Genomic DNA, 22,526 nt, shown 5'->3' with positions numbered 1-22,526 from the left:
CCATCCAGATGAGCTTCGATACCCATTCTAAACTAAGTAATTTGATTTGATTGTTCGTATAGTATGTAGAGATGAAATTTACTGCAGGGTTACCATACAAGGTTTACCATCCCATAAAACCCAATAAGCAAGCATTAGGATACCCGGAACAATGTAGAATTTGAGATGCACAACCTCATCCGACTTGAACACACACATTACATCAGTTTAGCTACGCTGTATCAATTTATTACACAATTCCTGATTATTTTAGAACATCATCAGATTCGTCCCTTTTTCTATACATTTACGATGGCTATGTTTAGCATACAAAGGTGAATTCTTGGATTGGATTTTTTATACTGAGCGTCAATCCAAGCGTCTTGAGAAACGAATCGCTAATTCTAAATGAAACGCCCGAACCGTTTCCGAATTCAAACCGATGACCATGATCAAGGTATTGTAAAAGGTACCGAATCTGACGGCTTTCTAAACCAATTGCAGATTGTCTTATTGATTAAAACAGCGTAGCTAAAGTGATATAATGTGTGTTTATGTCGAATGATGTTGTGCATCTTCTACCCTACATTTTTAACGCTATATGGACTGATAAACCCTGTAAAACCTCCACGAATACAATGACTGATCAATACAGTAACCATAACTAATTGGATCCATCACGAAATAATCAAAATGATAAGAAATTATGAACATTCTTATTTAAAGGTGACTTGAAAAGTGATATGCTATATTCAAATCTACCCAAAAAAGAAGTCGCACGAACGAATGAACCAATGAACAAATTTCATCGCCACATTAACCCAACTCAGCTGACAAAACGACTAAAATCACTTGAAACTATCATTGCAAATTGCTCCACTCCATCATTGCACATAACTCTTGCCACACGTCCCATGGATTAACACCATTAGCCCAAGCTAATTTATCCCGGAAAAATGTGTGCTCCGTGCGTCGTTGATCGGAACGATTACGAGCAGTCTTAATGGTACACAGCATTCCTACGACTCATATGCATAACCTCCAATTGGTCGCAACCAGCAAAAGCAACCAAAGCCGCCATAAAATCGGCCGATCTACAACCCGCTTTCGACAGCTGTGTTATTGCATTGCACCGGTTTTGTTGATGCTGCGGAAGACATTTATGACCACTGGGGATCTGCTTTGGAGATGGCGGCGCCTTCGAAACATCGACCATGCCAATATTGGTGGAATTCCTGCATCCAAACAAGTGCTTCATTTTCCTACCATTCCTTTTGCATTGCTCATCGCTCAGCATCGCAGCAAAGGTGTAACGGGCAACGCCAAGGCACAACTGTCACACTTGCTTTCTTGATTCCAAAATTGGCTAAGACCGACCCGCTGTAATGGTCCACAAGAAGTGTCTTAAATCATCGTTCTAATGTTTCGGTAAGCAAGAGAGCAACGACACTTTTCCCCCAGCGAATGGAGTGACGTTCTTTTACCCCTTCTCTTCAAACCAATGAAAATCCAAATGAAAATAAAACAAACTACAACATCAACAACGACGGTGAGTTAGATAGGCCAAACGTTCTCAATCGGGGTGGTAAGATTTACGACGAGTACGCACAGACGATTCGATGCTGGAAAGTGGAACATTTATATATATATAAGTGAAAAACAAAATTTCTCTCTCACGCGCATCTTGATGTTGTACGGAAATTCCCATGCGAAGAAAGCACACGCACTTGTGTACGATGTGCCGCGATCTGTGTATGCGTGTGTGTAAAAGGAAAGTTAATTTGAGGATGGCCCAAAAATAGAAAATCTATGGCTATTGAACCATAGGCGGTCTAGAATTAATTTCGAACTGCGATAAAACATGGGATCGCAGGCGAAATTGCACTAGGCCGGAGAGTTGTGAAAAGAGCATTCGACAAGAAACGAAAGTGACGTGTGCGAAAAATCGTGCAAAATTCCACAACACAAACGATAAACATTGGCACCAACTGGTCCAACGGCTCCAAGATATGAAGTGATTGTAAAAGTGAAAAAATCAAAATTTGTTTTCAAATCTCTTTTACAAACAACGGATAAGTACAAAGCTGTTAACTTTTGGTAATGCAAACATACTGTACCGGAGTATGCAGGATGCAGGATGCAGCGCAAAACGCATACAAATGCGTACTTTTCCGAGAGCACGTTGTTTTTAATGGGAAAAATTATTTCCCTCAATTAATGTTATCAGCAGCGAAAGTAACGGAAGCAAGCAAAATGACACATTGTTACCTTTAAATTAAAAATAAACCTAGTACGATTCTCTATAATGGGTCCAAGATATGATGGTAAAAAACTGTCAAGAATGTCTACCAGCAGCTCGAACAGCATAGCGCCGTTTTCATTAATTAATTGGAACCGTCACGTGTGCACACCACGCGAACTGACCTAGCACAAAAACACTTCCTCCCCAATCAAGAAGGGCTCGTCAGTTGCGCAGGAAATACAACAGCAGGGAGGGAAAGAGATGACTTTATAGCACGCGTAAAATAAAAGTGAAGGGTGACGATCGTATCACCGGTAGACAATCATTTCCACAGGAACTTGCGGGAAAATCGATTAGCTTAATGCACGATATCAAGATCGGGCAGGGTGAATTTTCCTTTGAGCGATGCCGGAACGTGTTCACACATAAAATTGAACGTGTGTTATTCACTTTTAAAATAATAAATTATTTACCACAACCGTAAGCTTGCGTCGACCGATAAACCGCTGAGAGGACTCGAGGGGGCCTTACCCGTCGTCACACCCTATAATAGATGGCTTGCCCGTTGAGATGGGTCAGAGAGAAATGAAATAGGAATATTTTTCTTTTTTAATTCGATGTAGTCACACATGCTGTTATATCTCAAAAAGGGGAAAAAATTGTGCAGTGTACATTTGAAGAATGGTTTATTCCTGTAGTTTTTCGGCATAAAACTACTGGAATTTGGAGAAAGTTTTGGAGATAATGGTTCGCGAATCGATCCTGCATGCTTCAGCCTGCTGCATTGTGAAGGAACAACACGGCTTTATGCCCAAGCGTTCCACCTCGACAAATTTGGTGCAATTTGTATCCGAGTGTGCGAACTGTATGGACCAGGGCATACAGATGGACTGTATGTACACTGACCTAAGGGCAGCTTTCGATAGTATATCCCATGAAATACTACTCCGTAAGCTCCATTTGTTAGGCTTCTCCATCAAAATCACAGCATGGCTGAGCTCATACCTCCTAAACAGCACATATCGCGTTCAATTTGGCCAACACACCTCTCGTCCTTTCACCAGCACCTCAGGGAAACTGCTTCCACAAGGAAGTAATCTGGGACCGCTTCTATTTATCCTGTTTGTCAATGATCTGTGTTCTGTGTTACCTGACGATTCCTACCTTCTGTACGCTGACGACGTGAAATTGTTTATGCCTGTAAAAACTACTGACGACTGTGAGAGACTACAACATGCTGTTACTGTTTTTAACCTGTGGTGCGTCCAGAACTCATTGACGGTTTGTACAGAAAAGTGCTTTGTGGTGTCTTTCACTCGGACGCGCTCACCTGTTAGGTACGAATATCAGATAAATAGCGTCAAGATAGCGAGAACTAAAGAAATACGTGACCTAGGTGTTTTGATTGATGATAAGTTGACTTTTAAGCATCACTATGACAACGTTATTAACCGCGCAAATAGAACACTAGGTATACTGTTTAAATCGACCAGGGACTTTAATGACCCATATTGTCTAAAATCTCTGTATTGTTCGTTGGTTCGTCCGATGTTAGAATACTGTTCTATTGTGACTTGTCCTTATACTGTTATATCTATAAGACGACTTGAGACAATACAGAAAAGGTTCACATGATACTCCATAAGAAAGCTAGGTTGGGCAGACGGATCCTTACTACCACCCTACAATCAACGTTGTCTTCTTCTGGGCCTAGAAACGTTAGAAGTCAGGCGCAACAGAGCTCAGGTTATCTTTATAGCAGGACTACTACTTGAAACTATTGATGATCCGTCACTAGTAAGTAGGATTTATTTTGCTGTCCCGCTACTGGTATCAAGACACCGACAAATGTTGCACGAAGCTCGCGCTAACACACTATGCGGTACTAACGCCCCGCTTAAGGCCATGATTAGGCGTTTCAATCAATGTTCGTGTCAGTTTGATTTTACGATGTCTATGTCCCAATTTAAAAGTTCTCTGCGTTTATTGTAAATTCTTGTAAAGCATCTTAGCCATAGCAAGCGTGTTTGCCTCGTTAAACCGTTCTCGATGGACGAATCAATTATTAAACAATAAACAATAAACAATAAAGAGTCAACTTCCACACATCCTTTTAGTCCATCATTTACTTTTCAAATATCAAATTTTGATTGTGAAAAACACATTATTCTTCTCATCCAACTTGTCTAATGAATTAATTAAACACTTGTATAGATATCAATTAAGTCCTTGCGATCATAATATGGACTGCCAAAACTTCATAGAGGCAAAGACATTACACATAATATCGTGATCCCAGCAGAACCGAGACGGGGAAAATTAGTTTCATTTAGTAGCCCCCATCAAAACCATGTCCACCACATTCCGACAAAATGAAGACAACTTTATCCGCCAACATTCGGCCACGTTTTCCAAATCGTCCTTACAAACATATTCCGTCCTAATAAGGTTTCCTTTGGTCACCAAAACAAAAGAAAAAAAAAAGCAACATTCAATCCCCAAACCAAACCCTCACTGTTGGGCGCCTGCCGAGAAGCGGCGTCATGGCAGCATAATCCGACACGTCGTCTTCATCGACTGCTTAAATTAATAAAAATCAACTGATAAGTAAACACGACCAAAACGACTGGCACGCCCCCAGGAGTAATAACAATTAACAGCAACGGGATTCCGAAGCAACTCCATCCTGCCACGGACCCTTCGATGTGCTGTCAAAGGTTCACGTGTTCAGCATAGAAATTGTGTGTGTGTGTGTGGGTGTGTGCTTTGTGCCGGAAAAAAAACATTCCCGTCTCGATGGCTCTGGTAGAACTCTCGCAATATTGCTCCATTAGCTGCTTTAAACGACTTTGCACCAGCATAAATGCACCCGGACTGTATGCACCTCCCGTGGAGCTCGGGGGCTTTGCTTCATTACGAAACCTGAACTGCTTGGAATGGAAGGCTACTGGATTTACATATCCTGCTCGTTGTTCACACGTCTGCAAAAGCTTTCCCCTCCCGTTTGCAACACATTACATTAAACCGTATCTCTTTAAAAATGCCCCCATCGTCCGGGAAAAACAATTTAACCACGGTGCGTCCTACCAGCGTACTGCCAAAGTCGGTGGAAGCTCCCGGTGAAGTGAAGGGGGGGGTGGTATTGGTCACTGACTTTGTACCGCCGTTCAATGTATCGTCCAGTTTCCCCTTTACCAATCCATCCAAAGGCACCTTCACAGTCCGCGACCCCTGACTAAATAACCTTTCCCGCTAGCTCAAGGCTGGCATGCAAACCGAGGAGCTTGGCCCGCCGGGAGGGGACCTGAAATTAATTAAACTACACACTAGAATAATTAAAAGTCAGTGAAACGTGGCTCCAGCGCCAAGCACTTGGCAGGAATTACCAAATGAAACCAAACAGGGGAAGGGCCAGCGCGGGTGTCAGCGACCGGGGAACACGAATCGACGAATGAAGAAATCCCACCGAGAGACCTCCACCACACTTGGCCGTGGCAGAAAACAAAAAAAAAAAGGAAGACGAAAAATTGCCCTCTTCTCGAGGACTCGGCCACGAATACGAACGAGCAGACGAAAGGATTCCACGGATTCCCGCGAGGAGCAAAAATCGTGTCGTGCACATTTATCGCAACCTTCATTCCTCTCGCTCACACTCCCTCTCACTGCACTGCATACCCTGCAGAACAATTAAATATGCAACAATGCAATGGAACGCACTTGCCAGGCGTACGAATCGACAACCGTTGTCGTCTGGAGCGGCATCCGTAAGAAGTCTTTCCTCCCCGAGACCGACGGTACAAGATTATGGACGAAGAATCATAATAATTTAAATAAGTATGCACAAGTGATCGTCCTAGCGTACCCTTCGTGTCCCAACTATCGGACACACTGGCCAACAAACCACCCCGGCGACGATTTAACGGCAGGAAAACGCCGGCGCCATCCTATCCTGCTCTTTACCGATTTCTGCACCCTAAGCCCACATTCTAAAATGGTCACTTGGCCCCGGGGGGTTGAACACTATGGTAGCACCCTTTTCCCGTAGGTACATTTCGTACGATGGCATCGATCCGAAAAGGCATCACGTCACTTACCACTTTTGCACATTTATTCGAATTCATTCCAGACATTTGCAATGGACTTGGGGGCCAGTCGTTTGGGTTTTTGTGCATCTGATTTACATGCAATTGAAGGAATCGTCGTTCGTGCATCGCGATGCGCTTGCAATTTGAAATAAACTCGCGGTTGATACACTTCCGCTCGTGAAAAAAACGCTTAGCGCCGGCAATGAATTGGGGAATGCTTGATGAACAAGACAACGTCCAAGATGAACGAAGACGAACGACTTCCCCGCTGGGTGATTTATCTAGCCGGAAGGTGGATAATGAGTTTCGGATGCGGGTCAATTTATGCGCTACCTGCTGATCGGTGGATCATCCAAAACTTTCCCGAGGCTCAGAAGTTCATGGGAATGTGACATTTGTCATCGCGCTCTACTGGGAAACTATTAAGAAACTGAGCTCATCCACTGTTTAGTTTAATAGATAATGAGCTCAACGTTCTTAGCGATGCAGTTGCAGGTGCAGAATAATTTGTGTCATACTTCAAAACTTTCCCTTCATATTCCATTATTAAATACAAACATCAGATATGAAAAGCGTGAAGTGGGTTGCAGGTACTTCCTTTACTACTCTGATTCATTCAGAATAAACACATAACTCAGATCTTAAGAGTAGAAGAAAACTTGAAATACGGCCATGTGTCCGATGAGTCACTCAAGCTACAAATCACACGAATGAAGCAAGGTGTCAAGTCAACAATTATTGTGTAACTGCAAGCATGCAGTAATCGTTTCCGATTTGTTAAAAATCAAAAACACTTCAAACGTAAAGCCAAATCAATTACGCCTTATCCAACAGCAAACACCACTTTACGTTCAATTGGTCCAGCCTAAAACCTATACATTATTAAACCCTTCGTACATTCTCAAAGACCTATCACCCTTCGGTACGTCAATATTGACCTTTCTTTTCAGTCCTTGACAGTTCGGATACGCTCTCTATCACCAGCACTGCTTCCCTTGCGTATGATGGCGCTTTGGCTCGCTTCTAGACAAGATTGAACCTCATAAATCAATATTGGTAACTCGCGGGAGACAACAGCGACGTCTACAACCACTCGCGTAATAGACGTCGCCTTCGGCAGATGCACAGCGAGTAGACGACACCCTGACGCCCCACGACACAGTAGCAAGTGGTGTTTTCATTCCTAATTTATGAGACCATTGACTTTATGCTCTAGTGGCATGCTGGGCTATAGCAAGCGGACAACCGATCACAGGGAATCCCTTCTGTCGCCCAAGTGACAACAGTAAAAGCTCCACCGATTAGCTGATTGAATAGAGGTGACTGACTTGGCGACTGGTGTGATTAAACAATCTTCCAAGCAAACAAGTACGATCTACCATTTTAAAGAGCAGACCGTAAGCACGATGGGATGTGTTGGTGTTCGCAGGAAAAGAAATCTAACAAAATTAATTAAAACTCTTCTCACGCACATAATTCAAATCTGTCACTCGGTGGGGGTGGAACACCGTGCATGAAGCACCCGCGAAGGTGTTGGTGAAATTGGCCGTTCAGGTGAAAACGTTACTGATGTCACTTCAACTAATATTGGTGGCAAGGAAGTAAGGCTGTTTAAAAATCAACTGACACGTTCGGGTCGTTACGGCACAATGTCATCAGCGTTAAACATAGAGTAGAGAATGAATAACGCATACACCGACTTCAAAGCATATACGGTATGTATCGTTCTTAACGATCATGTCCGTGGTTGATCGGACTTCTTAACAAAAGGAAGCCGGACGGAAATCGCAATGCAATGAATACGTTAATGTTACTTTAATGTCTTGTGCACAACAAAAACATGGAAACAAAGGCGGTCAAAGAGTTAAAGCCTACTGCCCTGCGCCTAACCTTTCAGAGCTTCTAACCTACCATATCCGCTCCGCCGCATACTCTCTTTGTTTGTCGGCTAACAAGAATAATGAAATGCCACAACATAGCCCAGCTGGTGCGCTGGGTCAATCTGCGTATACGAAACCATGTAGCAACATATTTGAGACGGGAATGGGAAAAAAACGGTACTGCAAAGCATGATTCATACCTTACGATGGTAGATACAATCAATACCATTTAAAAGATCGTTCAAACTTGAAAACTATTTCCGACCGACCGATTAGTTTAATTGATTATTTCGCAGGCAAAAGTACCCATTAAATTCAACAAAAATTCATGTTTTGTTACGTTATGTTAGGTGCGCAAATAAATAACGGCCGTTTTTTCATAAGTTTATTTTTACTCGTGGCATTTTGATTTATAGAAATTGGGTAAATAAAAGTATTGGCCATTATTGTTTATTGCTTTCTTCTGCCTTTCGGGAGAATCGAGGATTGCTTTTCAGAAAAATGATACATTTTTCGACGCAATCAAACGCAACCAACCAATTCTGGATCTGCTCATAGGAGGAGAACTGCGGGTCAGCCAATCCATGTGCCATGGATCGGAACAGATAAAAATCCAATGGTGCCAGATCCGTTGAATACGGCGTGTTCTGTAAACCATGATGAGTATTCTAGCCGTTTTTCACGCAGTGGTCGGCTTAAACTCATCAATTGTTTCCGGTAGCGTTCACCAGTGATTGTTTCTTCCGGTTTCAGAAGTTCGTAGTAGATAACGCCGAGCAGGTCCCACCAAATACTCAGCATAACTCAGATTTTTTGCGCTAAGGATTGCTGAACAAAATCCACTTCTCGTCTCCCGTCACGGTTCTGTGCAGGAACCCATTTCTGTTGTGCCGCTGGACCAGCAATTCACACATGAAGAGTCTGCCTTCAATTTCCTGCGGCTTCAACTCGTGTGGTATCCATTTGCCATCATTCTGTATCATGCCTAACATGCCTTAGCCGTGATGATATGGCCTGACGAGTTACACCAAGCAGGACTGCAAGCTCTTCTTGCGTTTGGTCATGACTTTCCTCCACTAATTCTTCGTCGGCGAACGTTTTTGGCCTTCCTCGGGACAAGCTGTTGGGACAACCAATCCCGACACCTTGTTTCGCCTAGAGCAGCATCGCCGTAAACACTTCAAAGTTCTCGATGCGCTTTGGCTGCCGTTTTCTTGGCTCGAAACAAAAACAGCAACACCTGCCACATATTTCGCTTATCAGGCTCAAAATTAGATATTTTCAAGAACTAGGAACTTTTACTGACACGAAATAATCATTTATCTGTTTACACAGCTTAATTGCGTTATTCCCGAATTTGATTTATGTCGTTTATAAGCGTCAAAATCACGCCACAGTCCACAGTGGCCCCATCGATTTCAAAACGGCCGTTATTTATTTGCGGTCCTAATAATGATATAATATGTTATTTTCAGTTATGAATTGACCACCATTTGATCTACGAATTACAACAATTTATGTTTTTTTTTTTACTTTTTTTTCGCTTTTGATCTAGCGATCTTTCTCTTGCGCAGAAGATTGTTGATCGAATCGCATGTCACATCTCTCAATCGGCTTTGTTGTTGGCGGCCATGTTCTAGAATTTCTTGAAAATCTTGCAAAAAAATAGCGTTCAAATAACAATTCTTGTTACAACAACGTTTTTACATATGATGCTCAAAACCATCACAATCTGAAGAGAGACAGAGAGTCAACAACGAAATAATCCGAATCGCAGTGCAATAATTTGAAGTTTTTCACGCTCAGCGAACCCTAGCATGGAGAACGCGCCGAAGCGGCACTCAAACACCAACCGAGCATGTACAGTAACCAACCGTCCCGTTGTCGTTGAAGTATAACATTTTTATTCCAGCCTATGCACAGAGGCATACCAGCTTAGCTCTTTTTGCTTACCGATTTCCATCTCAATATGCGCACACTTTTCCCAACACACCTATAGACAAAACATAAAACGTAACAAAAACCAGTCATTTCCGTCTCGCCACACGCAACATGCCGGCTATGATGCGACCGGCATGAAAACAAAATCCAGGGAAAACATCCCAAGAAAAACGACCGAGCTCATACACGACATACACAACCTCACAACCCGCAAAAGGGCTTCACTCAAGTGGAAAAGTTATTAAATTACACACGCAAAAAAAAAAACTGCAGCCAGTTGCCATCTTTTTCATTTCCTGCTACCACCCGCATACCGTGACTAGCCGATGGCAGCAGTGACCTGTCTCACAAGTGGCTTTACTTTAGCACCAATCGACCTAGCAAGCAGTTCGTCATCCCAGGTCGCGTATAAGGGCGACCTCAAACTTGTTCAATTGTGATTGACTTTGACGGACCAGAAACGCTACGTTCGAGGCTAGTCAGTGTGCCAAAAATCACTTTCGATGATCGACTGCTGAAAAGTGGCACCACTTCCGACGGCGCCCGACACCCGTTCTAGATGGTGGACGATCCATTATAGTTCGATGCTCGGTGTTGTGTCCACTTAAGATCGATCGGTGGTGGTAAAGCATTGGCCAAACGTTATTTTTGTAGTAATTTGTGTGCTTCTTCATGAGCTAATATTTACTTTAACCTTGATGGGTGATCGTCTCTTTTGTTTATATTTTTTCTTTAAATTTACATATTGACCAAAAGGCACGACATTCGTTAAGGGAGACGTATTAACGATGGCGTCGCGACGCCGTAGTGTTCTAAAATAAATGTAAATCAAACATACACAAAACGGGTGCCCTTGAATTAGGCCAGTAGGTGGAAAAAAAGTTAATTAGAAAATTGCGTGTCCGCACGTAAAAGGGAACGTGTTGACCTAATGATGGATCGAGCTTTGTGCGATGTAGCAACATTCTAGTCAAACTCCAACATTGCCACAAAGTAAATCATTTGTTTATTCAAATCATATTACTACCTCGCAGCTAGATACGTAGAGCATTGACACATTAAAATTACAAATATTTTGACGCTTATTCTATGAATGTTTGCAGACATAAAAATTCATATTCTCCTCGTGGAAGCGGATGACTAGCAATGCTCCATGCTCTCAGTATGCAGCTGGTGAGCTCACCAGCGTTCTCGTCAATCAACTCTCATAACGATGGCATTTGAATTCATTAAATGCTTTCGCTTCGTTAAATTCAGCTGACATTCACAACCGTGTCGGTGGTCAGCAACTCCCGCGAATGGAGAGGTCGTTAGTCTGGAATACTACTACCACTCCCTGCACACTCAAGTCGGACCGGGGGCGCATTAATTTATACCTTTACACTCCTTTTAAAAGCGAAGTAGCAGTCGCTTAGCACAAATGCTAAGAACAGAAAAGGGTTTCTGAACCATTGATAATGCTTCGCTTCATTGGTTCGCTTCGCGTTCGATAGGAACTGTTGTGGTTTCCTTCCTGTACAGCTACAGAAGTGTCCAACATATGACAGAGCATGCATTGAATGATTCATACGTTTCCATTTCCTGACCCTTCGATCAACATGAACGCATACAAACGCCAGCATAGAAAGAGCTACGAGAGCCACTACGACCCATCATCATGCTGCGTTCTCTCAGCTGAGCAAACGGAAGCAAACCGAAACCAAACTCCCACAAATCAGCCTACTCCAATAACACCACATGAGCGCAGCGCGCGAGTGCATTTTCCTACGCTCTCGACCATAAGGCACATGATTCTTATTACAACTTCTTCTACCCTTTTTTTCAATGCTACCGCCCCGGCTTGCGTACAGGAAGAAGCCGTGCCATGTGCAGCAGCATGATGATGTTTGTGATGAGCATAATAATATCGTGCCCAGGGTGCAGAAGGGCCTGGTAAAACTGCATTCATCCAGCGCGCAGGAAAGTGAAATGATGCAGCAGAGGAAATGAGAGAACACACTGTGTAGACAGTGGGCTGTTGAGGGAGATGGCATTGTCTTGCAATGGATGTTATCTTGATGAAAGAAGGAGCGAGGAAAAGAATATGATGCCTAGCATCAAACAACTTCACTGTTGTTCAACAGATGGAAACTATTTGATGTGGAGTCAGAAAGCGAGTGAGCCGCTTGGCCAGAAATGGAATATCTTTTTTGGTGAGAAGAATTTCAAATTTTTATGGAGAAACATTTGAAAATTGTTACAGTTATAAATTTTTATACTATTTCTTCGAAAACACAGTTTGAAAACATCAACAGGGTTTTAAATCTTTTAAGTAGATATATTTGGATGTAAACATGTTTTATACCACAATTTATTACACGTAACGAAGATAATTCACAACTATTTTTAAACATCTAAAGCTTCATTACATTAATTTAAATTAAAGTACGTTAAGCTCCAAATAGAAAAGTAACGTTCTTGGAGAAAATATTTAGGAATATGTGATTCGAAGCGATTCAATAGAAGCTTATGTTGCGAGAACCCTCTTGACTCGGTGGGCATCATCGTCAGAGAGCTCAAGAACTTCATTCCGCTTGCCAGTGTTTGTTTTGCATCGTTTAGTGGTGGTATCGTTTGGTACCAAATGCACTTTCTCATGCATGAAATCGCTACGTACTGATAAGTAACCATCCGAACCATAATATGCATTCTTCACCACCGATTATCACCGTCTTGGACGGAACTGGTGACACATAAAAACCTAAAGAATGATGAACGTTTCCCTTCCATGAAGCCGACCTTATGGGTTTAATTCAATTAAAATCGAGGCAAAACCTTTCTCTTCCGAACCACACACAATTGAGGCGACTTTGAGGTCGATATAATTTAAGCGGCGCCGTTAAAGAATATTTGCATATTTTACCAGCGGATGCACTTGTTTTACGCACGATTTGCGGTACCGCTGCAAAAGTTCGATTGTGATGCAGCTGCCCACCCGAAGAGCTCAACGATGTAATGCCCACTAGGCACTGTTGTATGATGTAATACTAAGTGTCGGCCAAGGGAAGTAATTTGCGACGATAGATGAATTATCACCTAAACGTGATTTCCACTGCCATACATTACTACATACATCACACTTAACAACTTGTTGTTATACTTCTTTGCCTGTTACACATAAAAGAAAACGATATTGACTTCTGAGTTCATAGCTGACAAAAAGCAACAACAAACTGATCATATTGTGTTACTCAAAACTACGCATACGAGCGCCTACGGCCCGTTAGCCACAGTTTGGAGACTCTTACTCTTGAAACAACAAGAATCATTACTTTTTTACAGCCAAAACAACAGAACTGTTCCTAAGAAATTAATTCAAGTCAGTAAATAATGCAACTTTTGCAACCCTATCAACCCTGTCCCACTGAACTACTGTAAAATGTCATTGAATCAACTATGGATATATGGATCGAAGTCTTGTAGTTGTAAGGTCCAGCTCTTTCAAACGACGACAAGTACGGGTATCGAGTCCCTTTCGAACCATTCTCACCTAGAAAGGGAAAATTAAGGGTCGACTACATACTTTTCCTCTCCTTCTTGGCTTAACAACCTACTAGGACACGGCAGTCATCATCTAATGGCTTTACTAGACTTGATGATATAGCACAGTTGGATAGTAGACAGTCGCCGATACGGGGGAATGATCCGGATGGGATTTCAACCATTCGGCTACATACAGTGCTGGGTATTCAAAATCGGACACTTCGAATTCGGCCGTTCCCTCCATTTGTCGATACATTTAACAGCTTCCTAGAATTGTAAAACATCATCAAAACTGTGCAGGTGGCTTTTTCTACTTCAACTTCAACGCGGTGATGTGAAAAAAGAATTGAAAAAGCTCTTTTCTACGAAAATAATGAGGTACAAACGAGAAAAGTCTTCATATCGCGCTGGGCATTCAAAGTCGAACACCTTAATATTTAGTTTATTTAGCAATCTTTTCGGCATCCTTTGGGCAAGTTTCAAACAAAAATTTGGATCGATTAGACGCCATTCTTCGCTCAATATTTTTCAACAACCTTTTCAAATTGGAAGGCCTGCGTTTTGCAACATTTTTTTTTTAAAGTTGGTACAAAACAAGCTCGATTATATTGAGGTCTGGTGACTGTGGAGGAGCTGCTAACACTGATGGGCAGTGTTGTCAATTGTTCAACACTTGGCTGAACATTTGCCTTAAGAATTTCGATAGAATGCGTAGCATCCATGATTCCATGTATAATATGTAATTTGCCAACTCCTTTTGATGTCATACAACCCCATAGCATGACGGAGTCTCCACCGTATTTTGCTGATTAAATGGTAAATTTGCCATTGGAAATTCTTCACCAGTTATTCTCCACAAGTAGCGTCGAATATCAGATCTGTAACAGGTTGGCTGATAAGTCCCCGGTCTGACACATAGAATGCGCCGCTAGTATTAAATGCATATTATTTTTATATAGCACCAACCTTCAAATGATTCGTGTCAAAATTTGACGTCTGTATGTCAATTAGTTTGTGAGACAGAGCGTCTTTTGTCAAGCAACTTTTGGTTGCTTGACGAACGAAAAAAGAACGAAGAAGAAAAAAGTGTTGTTCCACCAAGTCAACGCACCGTGCCACAAGTCATTGAGAACGATGGCAAAAATTCATGAATTGGGCTTCGAATTGCTTCCCCACCCACCGTATTCTCCAGATCTGGCCCGCAGCGACTTTTTCTTGTTCTCAGACCTCAAAAGGATGCTCGCAGGGAAAAAGCTTGGCTGCAATGAAGAGGTGGTCGCCGAAACTAAGGCCTATTTTGAGGCAAAACCAAAGGAGTACTAACAAAATTGTATCAAAAAATTGGAAGGTCGTTATAATCGCTGTATCGTTCTTGAAGGGAACTATGTTGAATAATAAAAACGAATTTTGACCAAAAAAATGTGTTTTTCTTTGTTAGACCTGGGACTTATCAGTCAACCTGTTAGAGATTAACTTTTGTCTCGTCCGTGAATAGAACCTTCCAAAAACAATAGCAACATACAAAATACCATGAAAACTTATGGTTGAAACGGGTTAGATCGTATTACCTTCGTCCAAAATTTTATATCTTTGTCCATTGTCGTTTTGATTCGTTAGTAGGTGTTTTATTAGCAATTCTACCCTGAACTTTGTATGCCCTGAACTTTAGATTTGCTAATATTGGTGATTTTACTGATTTCTTTAACATTTCTACTCTTTTCCATGTTAGAAATTACAATTTTTCTAATTTCAATAGATGTTTGCTTCGGCATTGTTGAAACATACTTGTTCTACCAATCACTAGGTCGCTACTGAAAGTACTGCTACGTTCTAGCTTGATCTTCGCTTAATTTGTTCATATCATACGAAAATTCAATGTAACTCAAAGTGTCCGATTCAGTCCGTCTTATTGATGTACTATAGTCCGCTCTAAAGTACATCAATAAGAACAGTAAGTCGATGATATTTTATGTCCAGCAAGTGCCCAGCAAATCGCCAACCCATTAAAAAGAGGAATATGAAGAAGAATAGGAAAAGGACGCGAAGGCACATGATTGATTAGGATTAATGTGTGAGTATTACATCGCCCAGCGTTCTCCCGACACCTAATGATTACTGTTTTCAAAGCATCATTAGACGTCAAGCAGAAGATTGTTGCGTTGAAATGGTTTCTATAAATTTTCTCTACAATGTGAAAACGCGGAAGGACGCACGGTACCGCGTGTTCCAAAGGCTAGATTAATAGCATGATGTTGTTTTTCGTACAGTAAAACATTCCAGATGGTTTGCGACGAGATGATAATACTCCACGGTTCAGATGCACAAGTAATTGAACAGTACGAAACCTATTTCTCATACATCACACTGATGTGTGGCCACTAATGGTTTTGGTGGCAATGGGTAATTATTTCGATGCAAGCAATTCAAATTATTTACGATACATGTGTGCTGTGATATGAGTTTGCTACAATTATTTGCTAGACAGCACGAGTATAAAAATTAGATAAATAAACATAAACATTCATTAAATAATTGGTGGCTTCATCAAACCAATGCATAAACTGCCAGACAACAATATGTCATACATGTGTATATTTGTTTGAAACAATCGATTGAACTTCTAATGGAACTGATGTTAGATTGCGTATTCGTAATCCTCGGAAGGTCTTTTAAAACTTTTTATAACTCTGACCAGATGTCTCAAGAACGCGACTTGCGAAGCATATTAATCCTCCCGCTGATAAGCTAACCGTAATCCAGTAATAGCTCTCATCCTTGGCTGATTCTCTTGTCAAATGAAGCAAAGTTCCTGCATCTAAACGTAAGCTTATCAGAACAATTGCTGCTATAAATACGCCGGCAGGGAAGAGGAGAGCCTAACAACAACTCGAAGGTGCTCTCTTCTCAACTTGGATGCTAGATGCTTACCACTTCATCGTCGTAGTCCCAGAATTTGGCGTCGTTTCGTCGCTCCACGCCGACCGGTTTGCCAACGATGACCAGAACCATGATATTCCATAGATTTAGCAGCATTAGACACTTGGTGGAATATTTTGGACCCGATGGCCGAACTGTCCTATATTTCCTCATTTATGATGTGTGGAAGGATTGGAGCAGTGGTAAAACTTTGTAGTGCTATTCACACAACTATCACGTAAACGGTGTAGTGAGCTTTTGCTTCAAAAACCACTAATTAACAGCCTTTTTTCTTTTCGTTTGACCACAATATAATATAATTCACGATAAACTTTATTGCTTTTATTGCACTGTTGCACGCTTTTTCAAAACACTACCAAACACTACGACTGCCCAATGCATCAGCTGATTGGCGCGAAACACTACGATTGTGTGAGTGTCAACTCACCTCCTAGCAAACAGCAAACAGCACTCTTCCTTACGCACTCATACGCTCACATAACACAAGCGCACTTTCAAGCGCACGATCGCTATCCTTACACCCTCACGAGGATATTCGTTCACACCGATGACTCACGCACAGCACTTGGGGGATTCCTTAGGCACAAATCAGCCCTTTTTCGCCCGATACTTACAATATTTGCAAGCCTGTAACGCACTTTCACTCACTTCTTGGACGAATGAGGCACCAATGGCAGTGAAGGACTCACTTCAATAATTGCACCACAAAATAATAATTTAATTTACACACACAATCACCACCACACAACACTTTTGGATATGGAAACACTTTTACACTTTTTTCCAAACAACTCAAGGAAGTTGTAGCTTGGAATCGTGGTATAATGCCTGTACAAACCCAAGCCTTTTTAAATCACCACGACGAAATATCACAACAAAACTGGTAATAACGAGCACGAGGATAACATGGACAAAACGGGCCAAAGACCGGCAGGCGTCAGACGGACCGACCGTACGTATAACCCGGTGGACACGGGAACGAGGACAAGACCGCGCGCTTGCGTAGAATATCCTTTGATGCGTGTGTTATTCCCTTGGCTTCCCTTTGTTTTGGTACGCTCTTCTTCGTTTCGATTTTTGCCTTGTTGTTGCTACTTTCTTTCTTTCTTCTTCCCAGCAGTAGGGGTGACTTTCTTTCCTGTACTTGCTGCACAAGGGGGCGGCAACAGGCGGGCTTCAGTGACAAGGGCACACACTATGCCGGACACAGTAAATGTGGAAAATAATCGATTTACTGAATATGTTGCAACTTAAAGTCATTATTGAATTTATTTTATGTGAATTTTGTTCCGTTTTTGGTAATCGCCCGCCCGCTTGCCGCACACAGGAGCTGCGCAACCGATGTCTGGTGCGTTCAGATCGGAACTAACATCGAACATTTTCAACCAACAACCAGCAAGCATAAAAGTGGGATCTTGCATGATCGCGAGTAAAACGCCATTCGTGAGAGAATCGAGTGAATTCCGCTCAAAATGCGGTAAAGTGAGTGGAGGCTATCTGTGAGAGTGCGTACGGAATATGAAAATATCTTGTTGAATATCGTCCCCTGCTTGACAGGTATTCTGCTCGATTCGGAAATTCCAGCTGATCGTGATTTTTGGGGATATTCACATTCAATGATACGTCACTGTTGTTTATCAACTTTGCCAATGCAACACGTCACCGATATACCAGGGAATCATAAAGAGATTATCCTCATCAATGTGATCTACTTGCGTTGAACAAAAGGATAATGACGGCATAGCATCATTTAAAAATCCTCATCCCAACAGAAAGATCTTCAAGATACCATTTTAACAATATTACAACATAAAGTTTTAAAGGTACTGCACGTATTGCAATAACGAAATCTTTACAACCGATAGAACCTTCCTCAGCCAGCCAGAATGTTTTTGTTTCATGAGTAAAAGTTTACTTTGTTCATAAAACCATTAACTTTGAAAACACGCATAACATGATCATTTTGATGTGAACTGCAAACGAGCAGTAGGTTAACAAGTGTTCAAACAATCTCAGCCTACGCACTTTAGCAGTCGCTCAGCGAAGTCTCGTTATCAGTGGGACAATGCATATGCAGTTCCAGGGACTTGAACATCGTGTGTGAGAGTCTCCCCGGAACAGCTTTAACAACTCTTGTTGATAACCCCACTTCTTCCCGTTTATGGAGGAGATTTGTTCCTTCGGCTTTCCTCACAAAAATCTTATCACTCACGCACCCATACCATACTTGCTGAGATTTTGTTTCAACAAGCACTTGAAGGGTTCAAGACTGCCATTTAACCACTTGTTTGTAGTCACTATTATCGCTAGAGGTTATTTTAGACAACATAAAGACAACTGCAAACTGCTAAACTAAAGTTTGGTTTTGAATAACAATACGAATCTTGAATCTGTGTCGATAGAGCACTGGATAACCACACCAATATCACCAATTATGACTATAGCTATTGATTATGTTTTTGATCAGGTACCGCCCATTTTGAAGTTTTTGAAAATTTCGACTAACGGCTGGTTGAAAGTTGAGTGGAGTGAGTCGGCACTAGGGAGCACGCGGAATAATAAGAAAGGGATAAAATGTTCCTGGATGATTGAAATTGGGTGAGGGCCGTTCATGGGGTTACATAAAAAAGGCCTACCACTTTGGTAATTCTGAAGGATCATGATCATCTTGATCCCAATTATTACAACTTTATCATACAAGGTAGTGTTTGTTTATGATCATATTTTAATATCCTTTTTTATACTAATTTCTTTTAATACAAATTCTAGTTCATTTTTCCTAAATTCTTTGTTTTATGGCCTTGTCTGGATCATTATCTATACTTACGATATTTTCTTTTATCCTTGTTAGTTACATCATGTCACCGGCTTAAATAATCTGTCAGCTATTGGTTTATAAGTAGTATTTGTTCTTAATCTTCTGCAATCTTTGCTTATGATCTTGCATTAGTAGTTATCAGGCGTTACAACCGCTTCGCAGTCTAAGCCTGCTACAGAAGAAATCCTCGATACCGCCAATCCAATAATCCCGGTCATTCTGAGGGACGCATCAGCACCACCACTCTATCTCAATTTCTCAAACAGTCTAAAATTTTCTGCACAATTGTGAGATCGTCGAGCACTGGTACAGAACGTGGAATTCATCATTATAGCTGTGTCTCGATTATCTTTCTTCACATTATGACGCCAAATATCCTTTTGTCATTTCTCAAAGGCGTAAAATGTCAGTTTTGGAACCGTACAAGTTGTATCTCTTTCTTGTTGGCTTAACGACCTTCTTTTATAAGGTCACGCCGGCCATCGGAATGGCTTTTATTAGACTTGGCGATATACCACGTAGTAGGATAGTCAAGTCCTCACTACGGTCGGCGGGTTTGGATGAGATTTGAACTCCGGTCCTGCCGTGTAAAGACCGGAATCGTTGTTGCCGGGCCGCCCCCCTGCCCGATGGTTGTATCATTTCCAGCTATACTGGCGACCAGCTATATATTGAGGCAATAACTCTAATCAATTATTTTTACTATCTATGACCCTGTTTTGCTAACACTACACAATCAACAGTCTAGTGTTCTTGCCTGTTATCGTTTACATTTGTGTGTCTTGCACTTGAAACTCTTGTATCTGCAGTTTTTGTTATGAAACTGGTGTTACACTTTCCGTGTTGAATTGCTATTACATGATGATACTAATGACCTAATATTTTATATGAATCATTTGCAAGTTACTTCTTTTTTGTTTACACAAAAAATATAGATCATATTTTTTATCATATTATCGAAGAAAATCCTTAAATTTCTAAATAACTCAAAATAAGCGTCATTTTCGTTCAGAAGAATACAATCGGGTTTTTAGTTATTATTATCGTTATTGTTTATTATCATTGTTTTAGTGTTGTGTGCAATGAATTGTTTTGGTGTATTGAAGTGCTTTATTCACCGATCTTGATCTGATCATTCAAGTTAAAATATCCAAACACGTATGCCACCAAAACACATTTGATCAGCACATAGAAGTCTTAGCGTTGTTTGTAATTTTCTTTAGGAACAACAAAGCTCTGTACAATATTTGTAGTTCCTAGTGAATTGTTGTATCGACACACGAGCAACGTATCGTTTCAAGCGGAAGAGCTTGTTAATGAGGCGTTACTACTTCGCACGTGAACCTCACACTGGAAGGTTTATCCATAAAAGGTGACAGTGTCCTTCACGTAGTAGCACGATCAGTGAGTCCCTTTGCCACAAAATGCTCAATCTAAGGTTTTTTAAGACCTTCATGGTTTCCAGCGAACAAAGCACGTGAGATGACAGTCATCAGTATGGGATTCGTCGCGGACGTTACGTTTACGTTCAAAAACAACAGCAACTAGACCACCCATCGTGCGATCCCGGATCAATGAGGGACAGAGGTACTGATGATTGATTATTCTTCTTACATAAACAGTTAGGCTTGCAATTGTCACTGGTGCATTCCTTTGTCCTAGTAAATACTGAAGATTTTGATTGCATCGGAAGGCCAAAAAGTGGCACTACTTCATGCAGGAAAAACCACACGCTCATGCAAAATGACCCTTGATTCAAAATAAGTTTGAAATAACTACTCCAAACGTTTCCCTTAACTGCGGCTACTAGCGTTGTAGATGACTAAAGTTTAATTTTAAAATAAGTACCATTAACTATATTGAAAATAAGCAATAACTACTAAAAACAAAGAAATTATGAACAAATTAATAAAAGATTAATTCCAACCTATGGTACTATATACATATCACCAACGATTGATTATTCATTGTAATTCTGGGCATTATTTTTATTCGTTATTTAAACAAAGCCAAGCTTTAGTACAAAAAAGCACGTGGCGTATTGTAAGAAATCATCATACATGGCTTTTGCAATTACTCATAATAATCACGTTTTTGTATCTTTGAATAGTCATCGATCAGTTGATGATTAATCTTACACTATTTTTTCAACCGTATCTTCTTTTTGTATTCAAATAATTTCTTTATTTTTTAATTCTATAAACATTATTTCATAAATACATCAGAAATCAGCAAGCAGGATGGATGTAATGAAACTAAAACGTGCTGCAATCCAACATCTTTTACTTTCAACGAACCTTATCCCAATGGTCAAACAAATCGCCGCCGGATAAAAAAGGTCATGAGTCTCCAGAGGACAAGTTGCAACCATACGAGATGTTGCCTTATTCGGCAAAGAATTCACAACAAACGAACTCCATTCGAAAACGAAAAACCAGTTATTCAGTTTGATTTCGAAATAACGTTTACCACATTCTTTCTTTCGGTTTCAATTTCGTTGAACCTTCGTTTTTCGAATTGTGACATTTCATATAAAACATCAGTTTTTAAAATATTTTTTACTTCGCTTCTGCTAATTACAATAATTTACAACCAAATGTTTTTGAAATGTTCCAGATATAGCGACCTTCTGAAAACTAGGCAATTCCTAGTAGGTCCATTCATTGTACCATAGGATTCTGTGTAGTAACTACAGATAACATTTGAGCACCGCCTTCACCATCAAGCAGTCGTGGCCGAGTGGTTAAGGCGTCTGACTCGAAATCAGATTCCCTCTGGGAGCGTAGGTTCGAATCCTACCGGCTGCGCACACAAGCGCCAACAACGCGCATTCGTTATCTTTTTTATATCTTCGTGCTTGCCTTGAAAAGCTACCCTTTGCACAAAGCTTCTTGTTATACCAGTGCGAAACAAGCTTCGAAAGTTTACAGCAAAATCGCAGCGCTGAACTTTTATGCCAAAAGCACTCAGCAAAGCAAACAAAGCTTCTCCTTCAGCTGATTGTCAAACTCGACAGTCCTCCACTGCTTCAATCGTAAACAAACATTCGTCGGCGTCAGACCTTCCCACCGTGAACGCTCCTACGCTCCGCTTTTACTCCAGTTTTTAGTGTTTGTTGTGCT

General features: G+C 41.2%; 2 protein-coding genes and 1 non-coding gene across 4 annotated transcripts in view; 1 reads left to right on the top strand and 2 right to left on the bottom strand.

Moving 5' to 3' along the window:
* Positions 1-16,760, bottom strand: part of LOC126555968 (matrix metalloproteinase-2) — a 274,794-nt gene extending 258,034 nt beyond the window's left edge. Inside the window, exon 1 of the mRNA XM_050211119.1 lies at positions 16,578-16,760. Within this exon, the coding sequence (XP_050067076.1) occupies positions 16,578-16,739 (162 nt within the window). The 5' untranslated portion in view covers positions 16,740-16,760. The remainder of the gene's footprint in view (positions 1-16,577) is intronic.
* LOC126556080 (ubiquitin carboxyl-terminal hydrolase calypso) overlaps positions 1-22,526 on the bottom strand; it is a 332,487-nt gene that overhangs the window by 60,270 nt on the left and 249,691 nt on the right. The gene's annotated exons all lie outside the window — the stretch shown is intronic.
* Positions 22,130-22,211, top strand: Trnas-cga (transfer RNA serine (anticodon CGA)). The gene has a single exon. It is a non-coding gene; the product is annotated as a tRNA-Ser (tRNA).

This window comes from Anopheles maculipalpis, chromosome 2RL (assembly GCF_943734695.1).
Source record: "Anopheles maculipalpis chromosome 2RL, idAnoMacuDA_375_x, whole genome shotgun sequence".
In the NCBI taxonomy this organism is placed as follows: domain Eukaryota; kingdom Metazoa; phylum Arthropoda; class Insecta; order Diptera; family Culicidae; genus Anopheles; species Anopheles maculipalpis.
Note: the sequence above shows the minus strand (reverse complement) of the source record. Positions and strands in the feature narration are given on the sequence as shown.